The sequence below is a fragment of the Microcebus murinus genome, chromosome 18 (genome assembly GCF_040939455.1).
Source record: "Microcebus murinus isolate Inina chromosome 18, M.murinus_Inina_mat1.0, whole genome shotgun sequence".
Classification (NCBI taxonomy): Eukaryota; Metazoa; Chordata; class Mammalia; order Primates; family Cheirogaleidae; genus Microcebus; species Microcebus murinus.
Genome location: NC_134121.1, coordinates 28,104,511 through 28,124,998, shown reverse-complemented (window position 1 = coordinate 28,124,998; position 20,488 = coordinate 28,104,511). Strand labels below are relative to the sequence as shown.

Below are 20,488 nucleotides of genomic sequence, written 5' to 3'. Positions count from 1 at the left end.
TGGGAGGGCTATCTATCATGGCCATCTTTGCAAATAATCTCTCACATTTCTCTTTTCTATGTTTTTCATCTTTTTGTCTCTCTTCATGCTTCAGTTTGAATTTTCTTCTCATCTATCTTCCAGTTACTACTTCTCTCTTCAACTATATCTAATATGCTATTAAACTCCTATATTGACTTCTTAATTTTAGTTATTGCATTTTCAGTTTGAGAATTACTTGTTTCTTCTTTATGATTTCCAGTTCTCTGCCAAAATTCTCATCTTGTCTTTAATTTCCTTGGACATATTAAGCATAGTTACTTTAAAGTCCTTATCTCATAGTTCCATTATCTAAATCCTCTGCGGGTCTGTTTCTACTAACTTTTGTTTTATTTGTTCTTTAACCATCTAATTTTATGCGCCTGCTTATTTTCAATTGGATGCTTGATAGGCCACAGGAAAAATTAGTAGAAATAATTTGAAGTTCTGGATGTCCAGAGAGAAGGCTCTGGAGAGTATTTACATTTACTTCCTGCAGGTGGACAGGGGCACTAGCAATCCTATGACATCTTGCTTCAATCAGAGTTGTAGTGTTTTGAAGCTGAGATTTAGTCCCCATAAAGGCTGGTCTATTTTCCATTCACTCTCTCTCCTGCAGAATAATCCTTTATGATCCCAACCTAAAATGTAGGAGATTTCCCAGGGTACCCCTCCTCAGCAAGCCCTTAAGTCTAAATTTTGTCCTTTTAGTCTTTTAAGACTATTGAAAACTAATCAGCTTTTCAGCTACTGCTTCTTGAACGAGAAGATATCTCTAGGGGAAAAGTGACCTCAAATGCCAGGATTGCATCTCTGAGTTTCCTTTTTCTCCTATATGTTAGTCCCATAATTCTTCATGGTATTGAAAAGTCTCTAATGATATTTTTTTTAATCTGGTCCAGTTTTTCTAGCTTTTTCCCAATAGGAGGATTGGTTTGAGTTATTTAGCCAACCAGTATTAGAACTTAAGGACTTTCACATAAAACTTCCACTTAGTGTTCTAGACTCTTCCACTATTTGATTCCATAGTAACAAATAGTTTTGAAATTTCTACAGGAGTTAACATTAATTAACACACTTTTTATTTTTTATTTTGCTTCTAAGAGCAAAAGTGTTTTTATAGAAGAAATATTAAAAAAAAAAAAAAGACTGCAGTAATATTCAACTTCTGACACTCAAATGGATAATAAAGCAAGACAATAAATATCTTTATCATTTCCTTTACCTAGTATAGCTCCTTGACTTATGATGGAGTTATGTTTCAATAAACCCGTCATAAATTGAATATTAAACCTAAAAAATGCATTTAATATACCTAACCTATCAAATATCATAGATTAGCCTCATTTACTTTAAACATGCTTAGAACACTTACATTAACTTATAGTTGGGCAAAGTTATCTAACTCAAAGCCTATATTGTAATAAAGTATTGAATATCACATGTAATTTACTGAATGCTGTACTGAAAAAGAAAAACAGAATAGCTGCATAGGTACTTAAAGTATGTATTGCTTTTGCACCATTGTAAATTCCAAAAATTGTAAGTTAGCTCCTGAATGGTTTGGAAAAAAAGAAAGCAAATAAAAGGTAACATGGGACACTAGTAAGAAATGGTACAAAGTAGAAAATGGTGAGAAAACCAAGAAAAAGAGGGAAGCTAGGAGAGTGAAAAGGCCAAACCTGAGACCAAATTTTCCTTCTTCTGACACATCTTTTACCGAGTATTGGTATGATAAAAAAAAGAAGTGAATCAAGTATGTGAGTGAAGGTAATTCTGAAGGCAGAACAAGAGAGACCCCTGTTTCCTTTTTGCCCTCTGTTTAAAGTTCTGAAAAGACATCACTTCTTTTGCTGCCTCTATAACCAGTGTATAGTATGGCCACATCAACTTGGGTGCAAAGCAGAAGGTAAGGCAGAAAAAGATCCTAGGTTGGGCTTTCCTGAGCCACTCTCAGTTCTCGTGTAATGTGGGTCTACTATAGGGTTCCTGTGCCAGGGTGCGGTGGCCATGCAGCACAGGCTAGGGTATAGACTGCTGGGCCAGTGGGTAGATGGGACAACATGGTGGAAACTCAGGGACCAATCTGAACTGAAGTAAGATAAATCCAATCAGAAAGCCTGGGCCTGACCAAGGCAAGAGCAACCAGATCAGTATCATACCACCACTTCACACACATTGTAGTTGACACTACAATGTCAACAGAACAGGAGTACAACGATGTAGAAAGGCATTGATTTTTCCTTGCCATTATGAGATTCTATGAGCCACATGCACCATGGAGGGATGATCTATCTAAGAAACTGAGCATGTTTTTTATATAAAAGAGAAAAATTCTACTGTTTTAATTACCAAATTAAATAAAACTTAAATTGAATTGGACATTTCATTAACTTTTTTCCTCACTAATAAGGAAGTGGAGACTAGAAAGACTAATTATAGACAAAATTAAAAATTAAGTATTTTCTGGATATCCAAACTATAGTATGAGTTAAATCATATATCTCTGATATACACATTGGTTCAAACAAACAAAAACAGCTTGTACTCTACCTGTCTGAAAAGGTTAGGGAAGTCATCTGCATTATTGACTTTTCTGATTCCCTTCCCACCTCCTCCTTCTGAGGCCTTGATCATTACTGGATATCCAACTTCCTCTGCTGCCTTCAAGAAGAAAGAAAAAAATAGGAGAAAGAGTATTATTAGTAGAGAAGGAGAAAACTGGCATCTAAATCTATGTGTATATGCAATTATATATGCATTCATATATTCACATATGTTAAAAAAGAAATAAAGTATAGAATATACATCAGTGGTGATTTATGAAATAAAGATGAATAGTTATAAACTTTCACTTTTTACTGCATATATTTCTGTATTGTTGGAACTTCTTCCTTATGGTATGCAGTTATCCATGTATTAACCAAAAAAATTTTTTTAAAAGATATAAGTGGTTTACTTAATACAAGCTGATAGTATATCAGTATAGCTCCCAACCACATATAAGACTCATCAAATCAGAACTCTCAAGTATCCGCAAATTTTTTCTCCCTTAAGCTTTTATAAAAGATAAAAATAGTAAGACCTCAAAATATTAATGAAATTTATCAGAAAACTAATTGTCAGCACATGCTCCAAATGTGCTTTTCACATTTACAGCATTATATAATGATCAAGTGACGATCCCAAAATTTTTTGAAAAATTACTCATATAACCATCAAGTATGCAGTGGTTAAATCATGATATACTCATATACTATATAGAATACTATGCAATTATTAGAAAGAATTAGTTAGCCTTTATAGGTAATAAATAGAAAATAACATTAATTTAATATAATTTAACATATTCCCTAATTTAATATAATCTATATTGTTAAGGCAGAAAGTAAACAGGGGAAAAGTTAACTAAAAATTTAAAATAACTAAGTCATTTCCTTGTCAAAATATTTCAGTTTTGCTACATTATAATAATTTCTTAGGCCGGGCGCAGTGGCTCACGCTTGTAATCCTAGCTCTCTGGGAGGCCGAGGCGGGCGGATCGCTCGAGGTCAGGAGTTCGAAACCAGCCTGAGCAAGAGCGAGACCCCGTCTCTAGTATAAATAGAAAGAAATTAATTGGCCAACTAATACATATAGAAAAAATTAGCCGGGCATGGTGGCGCATGCCTGTAGTCCCAGCTACTTGGGAGGCTGAGGCAGCAGGATTGCTTGAGCCCAGGAGATTGAGGTTGCTGTGAGCTAGGCAGACGCCATGGCACTCACTCTAGCTTGGGCGACAAAGCAAGACTCTGTCTCAAAAAAAAACAAAAAAAAAAACAAAAAATAATTTCTTTAAAATATATCATCAGAAAAAGGCCATTTCAAATTTTAATTTGCATTAGTAGATTAGGGATGAAGATCTTACACTCATAGTTCAATCTCTTCTAAATTTCCCTTAATTCTGTTCTTTCCTATGCTCATATCAACAGAATTATCACTGGGTGATAGGTGATCAAAGATATAGCACAAATATGGAAAAGGACTACAAAAATAGAGTAGCCCACAGGAAGAGAGTACGAAGGTGAGCCTTTAAAAAATACATGAATACTCTAGCCAAAGGTAGCCCATTAAAAAAATATTTTAGAAGAATTTTAATGCCATAGGAAAAATGCTTAAATATATAATAGTAAGTAGAAAAAAGTACTAGGATTACCAAACAATATTTATAGTAAAACCCTAATTTTATAATTATCATAATTATAGAAATCTATTAATAAAGATTATATGAATCTATGAATCAAAAAAAGCTGGAAAATATACATGAATATGTTAATGGACATTATCTCTGGATGGTGAGTTTATGGGTGGTTTTATCGTCATCTCTGGCTTTCTACCAGAAAATTCTTTTTATAAATGTAACCAGAGAAAAAAAGACTTTTAGTTAATAAGCAAAATAGCTAGTTCCTTATGAAGGGCTTCTACTCTTTTGTGAATTATAGCAAATAGAATAAAGCATTTTCAATTCAATTAGAAATATTAATTCTTCTTATTAAGGAGATTACATGATGCTTAACTGGAAATGCAAACAATATGGCAAAATTAGTTGAAGATTCGGTATTCCTCTTGAATTTATAACATACTAATCAAACTCAAGCAGTGTATTTTTCTAAAATAGCCTATTTTATCATCTACCTGGAGACATAACTGACACTACCAACTAGTTAAAAAGCGAAAGGGGAACAAACTGGAGAGAACTTTAAGGAAAGAAAAGTTAAAATGCTGAGGAAAGGATCTCCTTTTGCCTAGTTGCACATTTCTACATGGATGGATAACAATTAATGTAACACTTTCAGCCTATTTCAGCTCACTCCCCTACTCCTTCCCAGAGGAAAAAATAAATTATACAACTGGTCAATATGGAAAGAGGAACTGAGCACACAAAGCTAGGCCTCTTCTTTAGGAAGGAACTGAGCACACAAAGCTAGGCCTCTTCTTTGGCCTTCTCACTTCTTTGGGATCAGCCACTGCACAGAACATATGCTCTTTGTCAGTGCTTAGCCATATAATAAGCCAAATGGTAAAGGTTCTCTCTCTGCAGAAAAAATCTGTGGTGATTTGTTTAATTCTGCTGTTCAGTTTATAAATCTGATTTGTAAACTTAAGCCATTTCCACCAACATCTCTATTTGTAATAAAGCTACCTGCCTGGGCTTCTTGGTTCTGAACTCAAGCAGGGGAAAAGTGTGTTGTTCGCTGGCCCCCTCTCACATACCAACAGGGGTAGAGAGAGGGAGCATCAGCACCTCCTCAAAATTCTGATTATCACCTAAGAAATGTTCTGTCTGGATGAGCAGCCTGTTTCAAAATGAATTTAAATTGTTTAAATTTAAAGTCACTTCCTGGCAGGGCACAGTGGCTCATGCCTATAATCCCACCACTTTGGAAGGCTGAGGCAGGAGGATCGCTGGAGGCCAGGATGGGCAATACAGTGACAACCTAACTCTACAAAAAATAAAAATATAAATATAAAAAAATAGTCACTTTCTCACTCCATACTTTTTAAACTATATCTTCTGATCTCACAACCCTAATGCCATCATGGATATACATCACGAACCAGGATCCAAATTCCTTAAATTTGTGACTATGATTGGTTGCTTGAAAAGCATCCCACTCCCTGGAGTTAATAACCTACCTTCAGCCCATCATCCACATCTTTCACATAACCTTTTTCATATAGTTCCTGAGGAACATTTAAGATACGTTTTGAAAAATCATTTTCCTGCCAGTCCACACGAAGACCTGCAATAGACAACAGTTACTTACAGCAGTTATAAGAGCTTCTGCTCCTGTCAATTTTCTACTATCCCTTCTTTAAAAGGCTACCATATTTATCCAAAATTGAGGGTAGGTGGAAGAAAGAAGAATGCTAAAACCCTGCTTAGTCCTTCTGGTTAACAGCATTTAGCCATAGCATGACCTGACAACTTGGGTTCTTATGCTGGAAAAAGCCAGGAGAGCTAACAGGGAGCAACTTATAAAAGTACAAGGACATATAAGACCAAAAAAAAAAAAAGCACGGAAGACTCCTCACAGTAACTCAGCAGGCAAAATACCTTCGATTTGTGTGTTCAAGCCTGCTCTAGGGCCAGAGGTCTGGGAAATAATTCAATCTTTATGAGCCCTTGGAAATGGAGATGGCAGTTTTATTGGCCTCAGCAGACTCATGATTCCATGCTCCCTGAATGTCCCCATACTTGGCCACAAGGGGAACACTATATATAGCCTCTCCATTCAAACAAGAACAAATTCAACCTTTTATTTTAAACTATTTGACCCAACAGGTCTGGAAAGGATATTGTAATCCCCCAGAGAGCCAGAGTAACAAGGGTTCAAATCTGTTCCGCCTCAAGACAACGGTCATTCCCATTTAAAATAAGTTTTAGTATATGTTTGCTCCCAGTGTTTGAGTATTAAAAAGAAAAGGGAAGTTCGTATTGTTATCAGCTAAAATAATTCACATAGCACTCTTTAAAGGATTTATCAAGACTAAACCATTTTTTGAAAGTTTTCATCCTTCTGTGTGCCTGGAAGAAAGGTTGATTACTGACCTCATTCTCTGCATCAAGGGCAACTGAGGTTGAATAGTATTAAACAGGCAAAGCAAATCATCAATAGATTGTGGGATGACATCAAGAAAACACTGGCAGGTGAATATTTGAGTCAGTGGGTTTTACTTTCTTCTTAGTGACCCAGACTACCTCTCAGGCAGGTCCAAAAGCCTAATTCCACCAAGGAAGATCACCTCTGAGAAATATTCTGGCCTACAGAATGGATCTGAACCCACAGAACCATATGTATTTTCCCAGAGTCTCTCCAAATTAAGTGCCAAGATCATTCCAGATCACAGTTTAGTGTCTGTACATCTGACACTAATTTACAATCCCAAGACATGGTAAAAATCATAGGTGTATTAATTATGCCAAGAGATACAAAGTACCATTAATCAACCAAAATTCCATTCTTGTCAAATATCCCAATACATTTAAAATAAAATTAACCCCTAAGCCATAGTCCTGAATATCCTACCGGGCTTTTCTGCACTTTAAGATACAAACAAGAAATAACTTCTTACCACTACCGCTCCAGGGAAGAGTTGGGATACCAGCAGTTTGAGCCACTATGGAAGATGCAATCTTATCCCCCAAAGCCCACATGGCCTGGCTTGGAGGACCTAAAAACAAAATAGGAGAAGAATCCTAGCTATAACATTTTGGCCTCATTTCTAGCATGTTTATTCTGTCTTGTATTATAATTATTAATGTATTTGTCTTGCCCCACCCCCATCACATACCATGGCGATTATAAACTTAACTACTATGCTTTGACACATCTTCGTACCATTTGTTAAACCTAATGTAGCAAGCTTCTTGTGCACAGTGAGAGCTCAATATATGTAAATGTATGCTGAATTAAATTCCTACGAGTCTAACTAAAATTTTACCATCCTTCATGATACAACTTTATCACATTAACAAAGTCATCCTTTTTTAAACCAATGTCCTGAAATAAGGACTATAAAGTTTTGGAATTTAAGTCTAAAATATTATACCCTCCCTGGTCTTAGGGGAACCCAAAGAGGAGATTTATCTTTAATGAGGTTGACGAAGCATATTTTTCATTGTGGAAGGTCTCTAGAGACAGAGAGAAACACTTTGAGCCATATAACCTCTATTTTTCTCTCTGCCATAAAGACAGCAGAAAGGTCAAAGAATATCTCTCTTCCATAGGAATATAACCTATATGCTTAAATGCAAAGGTGCTGATTCATATTTAAGGGCACACTGCCAGGGTATCCTAAGCATTCAATTATCTTCGCTATCTAAAAGCAGGTCCTTCCTCCACATGCTTTCCTAAGGGTAGTGGCAAAGATGACGTGAGATAAGCAGGCTATAAGAAATAAAAAAGGGGGGAGAAAAAGAAATGAAGATTACTCAGAGTTGCTAATTGATTTTATAAAAAAAAAAAAAAGAGCTCAGTACATGCTAAACAGAAGAAAAACAGATTACAGAGTGGAAGGAATATAGGCAAATTTGACAAAAAGAAACAAAGACAGAAACAGTATGTCAAAAAGGCTTACCCATAAAGGCAATGCCATTTTTCAAAAGAAGTTCCGGGAGCTTGGGATTTTCAGAAGCATGACCCCAGCCAGCCCACACTGCCTACAAGGGAACACAATGATTCATTCTTAAAATTAATATAAAAACCCTACAAATTGCATTACTCTCCATCAAGGTTGGCCCTACTTCATAAAGTACAATAGTTTCGCAGCAGCCTAATGCTTTAATTTAGCTGCTATACTTGATTGTTGGCAAACTTTACAGAACAAAAAGAAGTCATCCACTGTGGTAAAACCTCTGAAGAGATCGAAACCAAGTTAAAATTAATAGTAAGATCCAGTTAGTCTTGTTGCTTGCTTTTTAGGAAACTCAATTTGTAGCCTTTCAGCTAGGCTCTATAGAGCCTTTCCTAGAAATACTGGCTATCTTTCACATATTCAATTACTTTGGCCACCCAATTCCATCTTTATATCTAGTGGTTATATTACCATACCAGTTTAGAATTTTGTCCTCTTTGCACTTTAAAGTACTTACCATAAACTTCCTAACACAATCACATATGGGAAAAAAAACTTCTCGAATACACTACCATATCCTAGTTAACTTTTACTTACTTGAGATGGTTCAAAGATGAAATGCATAGAATACATAATCTCTGAAAGACCCTTCTAAACCTTCTGTTTGTATTATGTTTATTTTTATTCATTCCATTCTATCTTTCTTTTCCTAGTCTAGTTTAGTTATCCCATATAAAGGATTTAAGAATTGTTTAAAAAGATGCTTTATATAAATGTTCTTCTTTGGGTATCCCCTTATGCCTAACTATAAAATGGGTGAATTTGGTATTAAAGGACACATTGGGGCTGGGCATGGTGGCTCACACCTGTAATCCTAACACTTTGGCAGGCCAAGGCAGGAGGATTGCTTGAGGCCAGGAGTTCAAGACCAGCCTGGGCAACAAAGTGAGATCCCATCTCTAAAAATATTATTTAAAAAAATTGGCCAGGCATGATGGTGCGCACCTGTAGTCTCAACTACTCAGGAGGCTGAGGCAGGAGGATCAATTGAGCCCAGGAGTTTGAGGTTACAGTAGCTATGATGACACCACTGAACTCTAGCCCAGGCAACAGAGTAAGGCAATGTCAAATAAATAAACAAACAAACAAACAAGCAAACACACTGGCACATCTTACTTGTACCGGGATCCTTTTAGCAATATCAAGAATTAATTCCACATTTGCATAGTTGTTGTTGTTTGGTCCTCCAGGAACTGGTACATAGTGATCTGCCATCTTAATGTATTCTGAAAATACAAGCAAATTAATAGAGAACACATGATTTTTTTCCAGAAATTTAATTGCACAGAGAAACTATGTAAAGGATAGGGACTATCAAAAGTAACCACAGGACAAACAGTATATATATATATATATATATATATATATTTTTTTTTTTTTTTTTTTTGACTAAGATTCAGGAAGCAAAAGGACAAATAGTATTAATGGGATAATTTCCAAGACCATTTAGTTGGAGGCTCTGAATTTGTTAAGAGACAGGCACTAACACGAGTTAATCCCATGTTTAAGGAAGTTCTTATACTAAAACAGCTATTCTCAAAGACTGAACTATTTAACCTCTCTGAAAAATGTGTATGACCTCTATATCAACGCTGATGTGTCTGTCAGTTAGTGATCCAAGCACAACTCTATTATGAGAAGTTGTAGTCTGACATCCTTTAACTTGCACTGTACCCAGAGAAAGCCCTTTTCCTGGTATACAGCTGGATAGAATGGGGAAAGAGAGGAAGCCCGGAGGGTTTACAAACCGGCTAAACAGGAAAGGTTAGTTATAGAAGTTTAATTTGTGCCTGAAAAGGGTTTATCTGGAATGGTGGAGGCAACAGATATTTGAAAGAAACTTTAGAAGGATAACCACTTCCTTTCTTTCTTTTATTTTTTTGCTCAGTATTCCCTTTTAAATTTGTCACCTGATGTCTCTCTGACTACTCTGGCAAGAACTATAGTAGAGAAGCTATCATGTGCAGGAACTATACTAAGCACTTTATATATATATTATCTCATTTAATTCTTTCAGCACTCATATATATATGATTGGTATTATCAAGCACCCCAGTTTACAGGAAATTAAGGGTTGGAAAAGTTTAGTAACTTACTCAAAGTTCATTCCCACCATTTATTATATTTATTAATGTTTCTTTTATCTTGTTCTTTACTTTAAAAACTTTTAAGTCCTTTCTAAAAAAAACAAAAGTCCACTAAAAAAAAAGATATTCCACTAAACGTAAGATATAGTGCCTTACAGTTTGTTTAGAATTAAAATAGGTTTACTGTTCTCTTTGATTATAGGTGGGAAAGCATACTAATTATTAAAACTTTTAGATAACATATCAGGATATAATAACACTATTTTTGAAAAGTCAAAATCACCCGTTGTCCCATCTCAGAGATAACTAGTTCATGGTTCATGCTTTGGTACACTTGTTAGGCAATTTAACAATATATTGTGTATATCTTTTCACATTGTGACATAGAGATATATTTAATATTATAATATATATTCAACATTTCAATGGATGCCTAATATTTCAATAGTCCATAACTCATTTAACTACTAATTTATTGATAGAAATATAGGTTATTTAAAACTTGGAAAATATTAAAGTAATGTGTATCCTTGTACTACTATCCAATTTTACAATTAGGATATGTTTCTAGAAGTAAAACTATCAGGCCAAAAGGTATTCACATTTTCAGACTCACACTAGTAAAATGGGCATCAAATAGCCTGTATTCTCACCTATGCTAGGTGTCACCAATCTTTTTAATTTTGCCAGTCTTGTAAGTTTAAAAAAAAATCTACCATGGTTTTGGTTTATATTTCTTGGATTATTTTTTTTTAATTTTTTTTTATTCCTTTATTTTTTTTTTTCCATTTTCAGTTGGCCAATTAACTTTTTTTTTCTTTTCTTTTTTTTTTTTTTTAGTAGAGACGGGGTCTCGCTCTTGCTCAGGCTGGTCTTGAACTCCTGATCTCGAGCAATCCGCCCGCCTCGGCCTCCCAGAGAGCTAGGATTACAGGCGTGAGCCACCGCGCCCGGCCTCTCTTTGATTATTATTGATACTGAATCTCTTTTCATATGTTTATTGTTACTTTTTATTTCTTCTTTTATGGACTACCTATTCATGTTCTTTGTTCATTTCCTATCGAGAGGTGCCTTTTTCTTATATCACAGGTAGAAACTCTTTGCTACCGATATGTTTTTCCAGATGATCGGTTATCTTTAACTTTTTCTTTCTCTTCTCTTTTTCTATTTGCAAACAGAAATTTTTATATAGTTGAATCTATCCAACTTTTCCATTGTGGTTTAGTCTTTTCTGTAGTTCAGCAGCCCCAGAGAGGAAGTTATCTGTCTAGGTATACCTACTATAGCAGAGGATGTAAAGGATGCTGACCTACATCCTTTACACACACACACACACACACACACACACACACACACACACACACACACACACACACACACACACTCTGCAAAAATATTGCTACTGTCCGCCAATAAGAACTCAGAGTTCTATACCAATCAAATTTTCTATTGTCATTATTGTAGACAGTAAAGAAAAGAGAAGTAGGCCGGGCGAGGTGGCTCACGCCTGTAATCCCAGCACTCTGGGAGGCCGAGGCGAGCGGATTGCTCGAGGTCAGGAGTTCGAAACCAGCCTGAGCAAGAGCGAGACCCCGTCTCTACTATAAATAGAAAGAAATTAATTGGCCAACTAATATATATATAGAGAAAAAAAATGAGCCGGGGATTGGTGGCGCATGCCTATAGTCCCAGCTACATGGGAGGCTGAGGCAGCAGGATTGCTTGAGCCCAGGAGTTTGAGGTTGCTGTGAGCTAGGCTGACACCACGGCACTCACTCTAGCCTGGGCAACAAAGCGTGACTCTGTCTCAAAAAAACAAGAGAAGTCCTATGAAGCAGAAGAAGAAAGCTCACTGATTATATAACCTGTACTCTCCCTCATCGCTTAGCTCTCAAAGTTTCCACAACTACCACCAGAGATGATAGAGAGAATATTCACAAATAAATTTAAAAAAACTCCCCTCAAAAGAGAGTACTCAATTCTTTACTATGGATTCACCTAATCATCCACCTTTCTTACTTTTCCAATAACTATCATGAAATAAATAATGCAATGGGTTAATTATTACCATTCTCACCCTTAACCTGTCAATTTTGCCCAGTTCCCTCTAGTCTCAGAGCATAAAGTCCTCTCCTCATGTTAATAACCAACTCTATCTAAGGCTCCTTTATCATTTTTTAAATCACAAAAATAATTATTGTTTTAAACTGGATCACAGTGATCATTGGACAATGGTAAAAAGTTACTAAAACTCACAGAACTATACACTTTTAAAAATGTGTCGTTTATGGCCTATAAGTTATACTCAATAAAGCTGTTAAAATAATTAATATAATAGAAAGATTAGGGGAAAAAGGAAAAATCATCCATAATACTTATCCCTTAACTCATTACCACTAATATGGTAATCCTTTCTACTTTGTTTTTATAGAAATGGGGTCTCACTATGTTGCCCAGACTGGTCTCAAACTCCTGGCCTCAAGTGCTTCTCCTACCTTAGCTTCTAAGTAGCTGAAATTACAGGTCTGAAACACAGCACCTGGCTCTATTCTAACTTTTTATTTTTTTTTTAATTATTTTTTTTTATTTTGGTATATTATGGGGGTACAGATTTTAAGGTTTCAATAAATGCCCACTTCCCCCCCTCCCCCCAAAAGTCTGAGTCTCCATCATGACCATCCCCCAGATGGTGCACATCTCACTCACTATGTATGTATATACCCGCCCCCCTCCCCCCTCCCACCTGCCCAATACCCTATTACTGTAGCACCTATGTGTCCACTTAGGTGCTACTCAGTTAATACCAGTTTGCTGGAGAATATATCTGGTGCTTGTTTTTCCATTCTTGGGATACTTCACTTAGTAGTATGGGTTCCAGCTCTAACCAGGAAAATATAAGGTGTGCTATATCACCATTGTTTCTTAGAGCTGAATAGTACTCCATGGTGTACATATACCACATTTTATTAATCCATTCTTTGATTGATGGGCACTTGGGCTGTTTCCACAGCCTTGCAATTATGAATTGTGCTGCTATAAACATTCGAGTGCAGGTGTCTTTTTTGTAGCATGTCACTGGATCATTTGGGTAGATGCCCAGCAATGGGATTGCTGGATCAAATGGTAGATTCACTTGTATCGCTTTAAGGTATCTCCATATTGCTTTCCACAGAGGTTGAACTAGTTTGCAGTCCCACCAGCAGTGTAGGAGTGTTCCTCTCTCTCCGCAACCACGCCAGCATTTATTGTTTGGAGATTTTTTGATAAAGGCCATTCTCACTGGGGTTAAGTGATATCTCATTGTGGTTTTGATTTGCATTTCCCTGATGATTAGAGATGTTGAGCATTTCTTCATATGTTTGTTGGCCATTCTTCTGTCTTCTTTAGAAAAATTTCTGTTCAAGTCCTTTGCCCACTTTTTAATGGGGTTATTTGATTTTTTCTTCCTAATTTTCGTGAGTTCTAAGTATATTCTAGTTATCAGTCCCTTATCGGATGCATAGGATGCAAAAATTTTCTCCCATTCTGTAGGTTGTCTGTTTACTTTCATGACTATTTCTTTGGCTGTGCAGAAGCTTTGTAGTTTGATCATGTCCCATTTATTTATTTTTGTTGCTGCTGTGATTGCCTTTGGGGACTTCTTCATAAACTCTTTGCCCAGGCCGATGTCTAGGAGAGTGTTTCCAACTTTTTCCTCTAGAGTTCTAATAGCTTCATATCTTAGGTTTAAGTCTGTTATCCAGCGTGAGTTGGTTTTTGTGAGAGGTGAAAGGTGTGGGTCCTGTTTTAGCCTTCTACAGGTGGCTATCCAGTTTTCCCAGCACCATTTATTGAAGAGGGATTCTTTTCCCCAGCGTATGTTTTTGTCTGCTTTGTCAAAGATGAGATGGCTATATGAGGATGGTTTTATATCAGGATTCTCACATCTGTTCCACTGGTCAATATTCCTGTTTTTGTGCCAATACCATATTGTTTTAATTACTACAGCTTTGTAGTATAGTTTGATATCTGGCATATTAATACCTCCCATTTTGTTTTTGTTGCCTAGAATTGCTCTTGATATTCGGGGTCTTCTTTGGTTCCATACGAAGCGTAAAATTATTTTTTCTATATCTGTGAAGAATGCTGATGGGATTTTAATAGGTATTGCATTGAATCTGTAGATCAGTTTGGGTAGTATAGACATTTTGATGATATTGAGTCTGCCGATCCACGAGCATGGTATGGATTTCCATCTGTTTACATCCTCTGCTATTTCCTTCCTCAGTGTTTCATAGTTCTCCCTGTAGAGGTCTTTTACCTCTTTGGTTAAATATATTCCTAGGTACTTTAATTTCTTTGTTGCTATTGTGAAGGGAATTGAGTCTTTGATTTGGTTCTCAATTAGATTGTTGTTGGCGTATATGAATGCCTCTGATTTCTGTGTATTAATTTTGTATCCTGAGACTTTACTAAATTCATTGATCAGTTCCAGGAGTTTCTTGGTTGAATCCTTGGGGTTTTCTAGATACAATATCATATCATCAGCAAACAGTGAAAGTTTGATCTCTTCTGCCCCTATTTGGATACCTTTGATTCCATTTTCCTGTCTGATTGCTGTAGCCAAGACTTCCAGCACTATGTTGAACAGAAGGGGAGATAGTGGGCAGCCTTGTCTGGTTCCAGTTCTAAGTGGGAATGATTTCAATCTTTCCCCATTCAGTATGATGTTGGCTATGGGTCTGTCATATATGGCTTGTATCATTTTTAGGTATGTCCCTTCTATGCCTATTTTCTTAAGTGTTCGTATCATGAAAGGGTGTTGAATTTTGTCAAAAGCTTTTTCTGCATCTATTGAAAGGATCATGTGGTCTTTGTTTTTGCTTCTGTTTATGGGGTGAATTGCATTTATAGATTTACGTATGTTGAACCATCCCTGCATCCCTGGGATGAAGCCCACTTGGTCGTGGTGGATTATTTTTTTGATAAGTGTCTGGATTCGGTTAGCTAAGATTTTGTTGAAAATTTTTGCATCTATATTCATTAGGGATATTGGTCTGTAGTTTTCTTTTTTTGTTGCATCCTTTCCTGGTTTTGGTATCAGAGTAATATTCGCTTCATAAAAGGTGTCGGGGAGGTTTCCGTTCTTCTCCATGTTGTGGAATAGTTTCTGCAAGATAGGTACTAGTTCTTCTTTGTAAGTATGGTAAAATTCAGGTGTGAAGCCATCTGGACCGGGACTTTTCTTTTTAGGGAGATTTTTAATTGCTGTTTCTATTTCAGCTGTTGAGATTGGTCTGTTCAGGGAATCTATTTCTTCCTGGTTGAGCCTAGGGAGGCTGTGTGTTTCTAGAAATTTGTCCATTTCCTCCACATTTTCCAGTTTGTGTGCATAAAGATTTTTGTAGTATTCATAAATTGTATCTTGTATCTCTTTGGGATCAGTTGTGATATCTCCTTTTTTATTCCTGATGGAGCTTATTAGAGATTTCTCTTTTCTGCTTTTCGTTAGCTTAGCCAACGGTGTGTCAATCTTGTTTATTTTTTCATAGAACCAACTTTTTGTTTTATTAATCTCCTGAATAGCTTTCCTGTTTTCAATTTCGTTTAGTTCTGATTTGATCTTGTTGATTTCACTTCTTCTGCTGGGTTTGGGGTTGGTCTGTTCTTCTTTTTCCAGCTCTTTGAGTCGTTTTATTAGATTGTCTATTTGTGATCTTCTTGCCTTTTGGTTATAGGCATTTATGGAGATAAACTTTCCTCTCAGAACTGCTTTAGCTGTGTCCCAGAGGAGTTGATAACTTGTCTCTCCATTGTCGTTTTCTTCATAGAAGTTTTTTATTTCCGTCTTGATTTCTTCATTTACGAAGTAATCATTTAGTAGGAGGTTGTTTAATTTCCACGTTTTTGTGTAGAAATGTGAGTTTCTGTTAGGGTTGATTTCTAGTTTTATTCCACTGTGATCTGAGAAGGTACATGGTATGATTTCTATTTTTTTAAATTTCTTGAGATTTTCTTTGTGTCCTAGGATATGGTCAATCTTAGAGAATGTCCCGTGAGCTGATGAGAAGAACGTATATTCAGTGGATTTTGGGTAGAATGTTCTGTAGATGTCTGTCAGACCCAATTGTTCTAGAGTTTTGTTTAAGTCCATTATTTCTTTATTAATTTTCTGTTTGGAGGATCTGTCTCGTGCCGTCAGTGGGGTGTTGAAATCCCCGGCGATTATGGAGTTGCTATTAATCCATTTGCTTAGCTCCAGTAAGGTTTGCTTTATGAATCTGGGTGCACCTAAGTTGGGTGCATATATATTTAAAATTGTTATCTCTTCTTGTTGGACTGTGCCCTTCACCATTATATAATGACCCTCTTTGTCTTTTACTACTTTTGTTGGTTTAAAAACTAAATCGTCTGAAATTAGAACTGCCACACCAGCCTTCTTTTGGCTTCTATTTGCTTGGAATATTGATCTCCACCCTTTTATTTTTAGTCTATGTGCATCCTTGCAGGTTAAATGTGTTTCCTGAAGACAGCATATACTTGGCCTGTATTTTCTTATCCATTCAGCCAGCCTATGTCTCTTGAGTGGAGAGTTTAAGCCATTCACATTTATTGAGAGAACTGATAGGTAAGGTAGATTACTGATCATTCTGTTGGGTTGGATGTTGTTGCTATGATTTCTGTCTTGAGCCATTGTAATATCTGGCCTTTAATATCTTTGGGTTTTGGTTGTTTTTATATCCGTGGATTATTATTATGATGTTCCGTGCATAACGCTGTTTTAAGTACTTCTTGTAGGGCTGGTCTTGTCTTGGTGAATTCTCTGAGCCTTTGCTTGTCTGAGAATGTTTTTATTTCTCCTTCATATATGAAGCTTAGTTTTGCAGGGAATAATATTCTAGGCTGGGCATTGTTTTGTTTCAAAAGAGTGAGAATGGGGCCCCAGTCTCTCCTTGCTTGTAAAGTCTCATTAGAGAAGTCTGATGTTATTCGAATTGGCTTTCCCTTGTATGTCACTTGCTTCTTTTGTCGTACAGCTCTTAGAAGGGCCTCTTTAGTTGATACTTTGGTCAGTCTGATGACTGCATGACGTGACGTCTTCCTGTTTGCATTGAATCTCCCAGGGGTCCTCTGGGCTTCTTGAACTTGTATATTGAGATTTTGAGCAAGGCCTGGGAAATTTTCCTCTATTATATCTTCAAAAAGCTTGTCCAGCCCTTGAGTGTTGTCTTCCTCCCCTTCGGCTAAACCTATGACCCTCACGTTAGGTTTTTTCACATAATCCCACAGCTCTTGTAGACTTTGCTCTTTTCTCTTGTTTCTCTGCTCTATTTCTGTGACTGATTTATTTAATTGGAGGGTGTTATCTTCAAGCTCTGAGATTCTTTCTTCTGCTTCATCTACCCTGTTCTTGAGACTTTCCACTGTATTTTGTAGTTCCTTGAATTGATTCTTCATTTCCAGGAGTTCGGTTACACTTTTCTTCAATGTGTCTATTTCTTTTCTCATATCCTGGAGACTTTTTGTGGTTTCTTGGTGTTGGTTGTTGAGTTGTTGTTGCAGCTGGGTGAGTGTTCTTATGTTCCACATACGAAATTCCTCTTCTGTCATATTGGTTGCCTGATTTTGGTCGGTGTCCGTTTCTAGGGGGCTGGTGCTCCTCTTTGGGGGTGTGTTTTCCATTTGGTTCTTCATATTTCCTGAGTTCTTTCGCTGATTTCTTCCCATGTCGATCAGTTGTTGTTTCTTTCCTTAGGTTATTGTTTGGGTATTCACACACCTTGTTTAGTTTCTGAGGTGTTAGGTGGTGCCCTTGCCGCTGGTCTCCGGGCTGCTCCGGTGGTCTCAGCCTCCAGTTCTCCTCCGCAGCCTCCTCCCGTGGAGTCTCCCGGGGTCTCAGGTACCCCTCCTTCCGGCCCTTGTCCGCTGTATGCTCGTCTTCTTGCTTCTTTCCTCTAGTTTCTGCTAGAATCGGTCTTTTCTGCAGAGACCCTCTGTCTGGCGGTGTTATTCGTCCGCCATCTTGCTCCGCCCCCCCCCCATTCTAACTTTTTAAATAACGTTTTTAAAAATTGAAAATGTGGCCCGGTGCGGTGGCTCATGCCTGTAATCCTAGCACTCTGGGAGGCCGAGTAGGGAGAATTGCTCAAGGTCAAGAGTTCGAAACCAGCCTGAGCAAGAGTGAGACCCCATCTCTACTAAAAATAGAAAGAAATTAATTGGACAACTAAAAATATATAGAAAAAATTAGCCGGGCATGGTGGCACATGCCTGTAGCCCAAGCTACTTGGGAGGCTGAGGCAGAAGGATTACTTGAGCCTAGGAGTTTGAGATTGCTGTGAGCTGGGCTGACGCCATGGCACTCTAGCCCGGGCAGTAGAGTGAGACTCTGTCTCAAAAAAATTAAAAAAAATAAAAATTGTAAAATGTATATATATTTCATGTAAAAAGTTGAAAAAAGTAGAAACACAAATAGAGATTAAAAATTAAAACACCCCGATATTCTACTCCCTAAGAAAATGACTACTGCTTTTCTTTTTTCTTTTTGAGACACTCTGTTGCCCAGGCTACAGTGCCATGGTGTCATCATAGCTCACTGCAACCTCAAACTCCTGGGCTCAAGTGATCCTCCTACCTCAGCCTCCTGAGTAACTGGGACTACAGGCATGTGCCACTACGCCCAGGAGTTTTCTATTTTTTTTTTTTTTTTTTTTTTTTTTTTTTGGAGATGGGGTTTACTCTTGCTCAGGCTGGTCTCAAATTCCTGACTCAAGTGATCTTCTCACCTCACCCTCCTAGAGTGCTAGAATTACAGGCATGAGCCACCACACCCAGCCTACTATTTGCTATTTTGGTATATGTTGTTACAGCCTTTTTTCCTATACTATACACAATGTATTTTTTTTCTATTATCATATTATGCTATCAATTTCCTTTTATAGCTGACTTTTTCCTTAGCAATTGTGGTGGACAGACATTAAGGTGTCCCCAAGATTCCAAATTCCAGGTATTCATCCCTTCTGTAAGCTCCTCCCCTTGGGTATGAGCAGGATTGGTTACTTGCTGCTTCTAGGCAAGATAATACTGCCATGGTGATAAGATGTCAATTCCATGATAATATTATCTAAGAATAAACCTATCTCATCAGGAGACTCTCTCCCTTGCTGGCTTTGAAGTAGCAGTCATTTTGGGATGGCATACATGACAAGGAGGTGAAAGTGGCCTTTGGCTAAGAACCAGCCAATCCCTGAGACTCAATCAAGTCTCCTTAGTCTGACAACCCACAAAAAATTGATGCTAATAACCATGTGAGCTTGAAAGCAGATCCATCCCAACTCGAGCCTCAGATGAAACCTCACCTTCAATTAACAGCTGATTGCAGCCTTATGAAACCCTGAAACAGAAGACCCAGCTAAGCCATGATCTGACCTATAGAAACTATGAGATAATAAATATTGTTTAAAGCTGATAAATTTGTGGTATTTCTGTTATACAGTAATAATACAGAAATTTATCAAAACACGTTCTCATACTAATGTCATTCCACAAAATATTTTTTAATGGCTGTATGGTATTTCATGGAATTAATATAGTTCATTTTACTTAACTAATCCACTGATGTTGAACACTTAAATTATTCCCAGTTTCTATTTTTAAATATAATTATATGCAATGAATACCCTTGTACGAATATATTGCCCCTATTACTGATTTTTTCCCTCAGTATAAATGCCAAGAAATATAATTTCTTGTCCATAAGACATGCAAATTTTTGTCCACTTGTACTCTTGACCCCATTTCCTTCCATCCCCTTAGGTCTCTCCTGTATTTCAACCCCTCTCCACACTTTGGCTCTTTCCTCTCAGACTATAAACATTCCCAAGTCTCTTTCATTCTAAAACATAAAAATTGTCCCTTGACCCTGAATTTCTCTTCAGTTACTGCCTTTTCTTCTTCTCATCTAAAATTTTTTTAAAAAACTAGTCCACATTGGCTATCTCCATATCACTTCCCATTCGTTCCTTAACATCCTATATTAGTCTCCATGTTCTTATATTGTTCTAGTGATTACTATTCTTGCAAAAGTTACCAATGATTTAATTCCTGAACAAGTTCCTAGTCTGTTGTTTTTGGACTACTGACACATTTGACCCTTTCTTATTGAAATTACCTTTTCTCTTTGCTTCTCTTTTCTCTTTTTTCTCCTATCTCTGATTATTTCTTCT

At 36.9% G+C, this 20,488-nt stretch overlaps 1 protein-coding gene across 11 annotated transcripts in view; it reads right to left on the bottom strand.

The window, feature by feature from the left end:
• ACACA (acetyl-CoA carboxylase alpha) overlaps positions 1-20,488 on the bottom strand; it is a 292,538-nt gene that overhangs the window by 174,685 nt on the left and 97,365 nt on the right. For all 11 annotated transcript variants that reach the window (XM_075994382.1, XM_075994384.1, XM_075994383.1 and 8 more), the window contains 5 exons: positions 9,313-9,422; positions 8,140-8,221; positions 7,135-7,233; positions 5,695-5,801; positions 2,572-2,682 (listed from right to left, as the gene is read on the bottom strand). In XM_075994382.1, the coding sequence (XP_075850497.1) occupies positions 2,572-2,682; positions 5,695-5,801; positions 7,135-7,233; positions 8,140-8,221; positions 9,313-9,422 (509 nt within the window). The remainder of the gene's footprint in view (positions 1-2,571; positions 2,683-5,694; positions 5,802-7,134; positions 7,234-8,139; positions 8,222-9,312; positions 9,423-20,488) is intronic.